Source organism: Ascaphus truei, unplaced genomic scaffold (genome assembly GCF_040206685.1).
Source record: "Ascaphus truei isolate aAscTru1 unplaced genomic scaffold, aAscTru1.hap1 HAP1_SCAFFOLD_3519, whole genome shotgun sequence".
Taxonomy (NCBI): Eukaryota; Metazoa; Chordata; class Amphibia; order Anura; family Ascaphidae; genus Ascaphus; species Ascaphus truei.
In genome coordinates, this window is record NW_027456529.1 from 1 (window position 1) to 5,024 (window position 5,024).

Below are 5,024 nucleotides of genomic sequence, written 5' to 3' on the forward strand. Positions count from 1 at the left end.
CACACACACACACACTATTTTTTTTTTTTTTGTACACATGCAGGACATTTGTAGAAAATATAAAATGCTGCTTTTATGACAATGCCAATATCTAGTATGGAACCCAGCAATCATTCGCCTGGTGACACCTCCAAACATATCAGCTTTATATTCTGCGAAGTGTCACTTTAATCGGTCATACAATGGAACTGCAGTTTGAAGGGTTACATAGTTCTACCTGGTTCTAGTCACCTTTAAAATACAGTTTGAATACATCCTGAAATAGGATACACTTCATCTTCACATACCTATCCATGTAGTTTGAATAGGGTATGTAAATGAAGTAATAAACTGAAGGCATTAACAGTCTAGGTTGAAGGTACCACTATAATTAATTAATTGTTCAATGAACCAAAAAAAACAAAACCTGTTTTTCTTTTTTTTTTATCAGGAGTATGTTATCTGCTGGTAGCAAACCCTGAATGCAGTAAAGGTTCATACTCATTTAGCACTTGGATGCAACAAATGGGGTCCAAGGTTTTACAGCAGATAGGAAATGGGCCAAGTGGTTCTCATCTGCCTTCAAAATCTGTGTTTATGTCAAATAAGTTATTGCAATGACTTACTTTATTAATACACACTTTTTTCTAATAGTATATCTACTATTTTCCATACGCTCTCCACTAGAAAAGATGAACACTTCTGGAACACAAACATACCTGTTGATACGATGTTGTATAAACCATAACATTTTGCTGCTGTCCATCTGTAGTTATTAAACCTGCTGGTAATTGGTTAGCTTCAAAACCAAAACACAAAAAAAACAGAAGTTAATATAGTGTTATGAAAGATCTCTGTATCAACATAATTGAAAAATATATTACAGTGCAAGACTACAGTCGGGTGTAAAAATCGACCCCCGGGCCTTCTTTCAGCCGGCATCATTTGTAAGAAATGTGTTTTGCCAGTTATGGCTTCAGCAATCTGCCTGAATCCAGGGTGGTGACCCAACCAAAAGTAGAATGTACCTTTTGTAAAATCGGTGAATTGGCCGCAAGCAATGTTTGACAGACCCCTCAAATGTCATATTTCCCTTGCAATGCATTTTATTTTTTATTTACACACCCTATCCTTTTGGATAGCTCTCCAGCCAGGAATGCAAACGCTATGGTGACACTTGAACATTGCTATTTTGTTCCTCTGAACAGTTAACTTGTACTTACTGAACGTCTCCTCTGTAAGTTCCTCGCCAAGGCAATCTGTTGTAACCGTTCCACCAATGCCCTTTTCACCCTTCATTGCCTCCAATGGGAAAAAAACAGAAACACATTAAAGTTTGGAACACCAATGTCCTGCTCAAGCCTTTTCAGTGCTGTTTTTTATTTAAATAGCACAATATCTGTAGGTGGGCCATACATGTCAGAAGACCGAGAGAAATGTCTTTCCTTGTACTGTGTGAATTTATTTGATGTGAATGATACTTGCTGTGAATATTATTTTGGAGAATGCCATTTAGAAATCCCGTCCGTTTCAGGTCATCCTACTAGAATAGCTTACATTTTATATGTGATCCACAGTAACCTTACTTTTTTGCAGTCTATACAAAACATTTGTATGAAACATGGAAAGCAGAGGATTTGATTACAAATATGAGTTTTGATTTTGATTTAATTAAATGTACCATTAAAAGAAAAAATAAATAAGGGGGGGGGGGAAACACTTGTAGGCAACATTCACTGCTTGTTTTGATGGTATAAACAACAAAGTTAAAATATTTAGAAACATTGCATTCATAGGGAGCCTTTATGGCATGACAGATTGCATTATACTACGGAACCATCAAGTAAAAGGAACGGCAAAGAAGAGCAGAATGCTTTGGTCATGACGGGAATACTAACCTCTCTGAACTTCTGAAGATATAGCTTCAAGGGTTCCACATAGCTATCAAATCCTAAAGTGGACATGGCAAATAGAATGTCTTCTCCGTTGATAGTCTTCCGCTTCTCTTGATGACATCGCTCACTGGCTTCGGACGTTATAAAGCTTATAAATTCACTTACACATTCCTGGACACACTCCTTAGCATCTTTAGCGATCTGTGAAAAATAAGAAATCTGTAAAGAATGGGGGCGGATGATTCAAGAAATGAGTGACTGTTTTTGATTTATGAATAGTCTCCAAATCATTGCTTCACAGTGCATTGTCGGCAATAAAGTGGCATCTAGGCCAGGGCTGTGCCACCTTCAAGGGGCAAACTATTTAGCAGTTGCATCGCTTTGGGGGCACCCTGGACAGCCAACACAATGTTAGCTCTTTGTCAAAAAATAGTAAATGCCCCAAAAAGTACAGCATTATTCCCATATGTGAAAACTCTCAAAGGAACACTGTACAGGGAAAACCTCTCAGATATTTGGCAAATTGTGCTACGTTCTATCATCAGAAGTACTTATAGTAGAAGCATTAAATCCCTTTATTGGAGTGCTTTTACCTGCACTACAAGAGCTTGTCATGAGATCCTTAATGCCATCATGGCCACTCAGCATGTCAAATTTATAAACAGGACGGCTCTTCCAACCACTGTTTAAGGCTGCGTCCATACTCCTCCCTCCCCTCCTCACAACAACAAAAGGCTGTACCTCAATGAGGCAGGCCATAGAGTGCGCAACCAATTTTTCACGAGACAATTTTTTTTTTATTTGGCCACATGTGCGGTTCAGTAAATGAGGACGAACCGCTCACGTGACGTCACGGCCCCGCCTCCCACGTCATAGGAATCTCACAGGCCACGGAACACTTCTTGTACAGGCGCGCGCGACATGTGCTCAGTCGCACGCGCGCCTTCTATATCCGAGGCCTAACAAGTCTAAAGGAATATTATTTGGACAAAGCTCATACCAGTAACAAACTGTTCCAATAACATTTGAGTTCACCAAAAAAGGACCAGATCATAATTCTACCCATTATTTTGTGAGATCCTGCAACCTCAAAACAAAATTTGATTTAAAAGTAATAACTCCCCCAAAGTTTATAAGTTTTATTTCTAAGGCCATTCTTCTAACCCTCTACGACAAAGGTAGTTGTAACACAGAAGAATCCCACAATATGCCCATCTCTCACCACTATTGTGCTTTGTATGAAATGATATGGAGACATTGGGAATTGTTTGGTATTTGGCTTCTGCTTGCTGATCTCATCCACGTTTGAAATAGCAAATCTTTGCATGTCCTCTTCAGCCTGGAAGCAAACATTGACTGAAGGTGCAAAATGTAGCTGTGTGCAGAGGCGGACCTACCACTGGTTCTGCTGCACCAGGGTCCACGACTTTCAGGGGCCCATCCTCCCACGTGTCAGAACGCTGTTCCGGCTACTATAATAAGTGCCGGAAGAGCATTCGGGCAGTTCTACAGACCACCCTGGGCCCTATGCACGGAGCTGATATGCACTTTAAAGCAGCAGACCCTTTATTTAAATAGGTTTGAAGCAGGGGGTCCCCAGACCTGAACCGGTTTGATGTCAACTCTGGGAACACCCTACTTCCAGAGATGCTTACCTCAGAAGTGGGCACCGGTAACGCTCTGCTGTTTAAATGTCCCACGTCATGTGAGCCTATGAGAAGCACCAAGAGATGATGTCACGGCTTCCTATCGGCCCTTTTAAGCCGCCATTGTTAGACTAAACTAGCCGAGCTGATACCGGCACCCCCCCATCCCATACGGAGGCAAGTATCTTGAGAAGCAGCAGGTTCCCAAAGCTGAAATGAATGTAGTTCAGCTTCGGAGACCACGTGAGATAGATATATAGCGTCCCTAGGAGTGCGGATTTAAGAAGCAGCAGCTTCAAAGAAGGTGGAACTGCCAGTGTAAATGGAATAGCTGCTGCACGTGAAATTTCCCCCTCAAGGATAGTGTTTAAACTAGATAACTACCAAAATTATTTGTGATATAGATAGATATTCTCCAATAAAGTGCATTATTATTTTCCCATTGAACAGATACTTCTCATGACAAATATAGTTATCACAATATTATTATTATGGGATATTTTTTTTTTTTTTTTTAAATATAGCCCAGACCTAGCAGTAGGTAAGAAAACAAATCAAAAAAAAAATAAGTGGAATCTGTAGACATTACTTTTCCGGTCTGTGGTATGGCATTTTTCATTATCCTTGCCACATTGGCGATTGGAAGATAAATGTCTTGTTCTCTGAAACTTTCTTTAGATCCGTTTGTGTCATCTGGGTCATTTAAGCTGTCTTCTGTGTCCCCTGGAACAATGAAAAATAAAATAAAATGCATTTAATGTGTGGACAGGGTTCATCTTCTATTTGTTGCAGTATTAAATTTCAAACAAGTTGAAAGTTTTCTATCAATATAAGATTTTGATGTGCAACAAGTCTCAACAGATCCAAAAAAGGTTCAGATGTATGCAAAACTATTAGGTTGGTCCTTCAAAAGTAAATCAGTATTTCCAACATGTATACTTTCCAGATCCAATATGGTATTGCAAGTGTATGCTAAATGCAATCAAAAACACACAACAAAATTGTATTTAACCAAATATACTTTTACTATTTACAAACCTACAATCTGAGCTTTAATGAGACAGTCAATCTAAAAATAAACTGCAATACATGACTCGCTGTGTGACTGGCTACAACAGGAGTACGTTATCCAGTTACTACTTACCATCATGTGGTTGTATTACATAATGGCTTCCACCAATGTAGTCTCCAGAAATTCCTAACTGAGAGGCATCTGTTGTAGAACTATCACCATCCATCTAAGAGAGAGCAAGAGATAATTATGCACTTAAAAATACCACCAGGGTCTTCTATTCAATTACTTTACCAGGAAAACAAAAAAAGACATTGAAGGGATAACTATGAGAAAACTGCCGCTGTAAAACCAGAATGATTTAGATGCGTTTAAAGCTACTTGACAACTTCAACAATCACTGGTAATATTCTATTTGTGCAGCTCAAAAGGAAAAAAGTAATTCACTGCCAAACCCTTCATACAACTCCAATTTCTCTTCATAGTCTTCCG

General features: G+C 39.2%; 1 protein-coding gene across 1 annotated transcript; it reads right to left on the reverse strand.

The window, feature by feature from the left end:
• Positions 1-647: 647 nt before the first annotated feature.
• On the reverse strand, positions 648-4,803 carry LOC142483655 (nuclear transcription factor Y subunit beta-like). Its single transcript, XM_075583670.1, has 5 exons — positions 4,665-4,803; positions 4,110-4,243; positions 1,878-2,075; positions 1,203-1,281; positions 648-778 (listed from the first exon to the last, which is right to left on the reverse strand). Exons 1-5 carry the CDS (start codon positions 4,756-4,758, stop codon positions 663-665), a joined length of 621 nt encoding a protein of 206 aa, XP_075439785.1. The 5' UTR covers positions 4,759-4,803; the 3' UTR covers positions 648-662.
• Between the last annotated feature and the right edge of the window lie 221 nt (positions 4,804-5,024).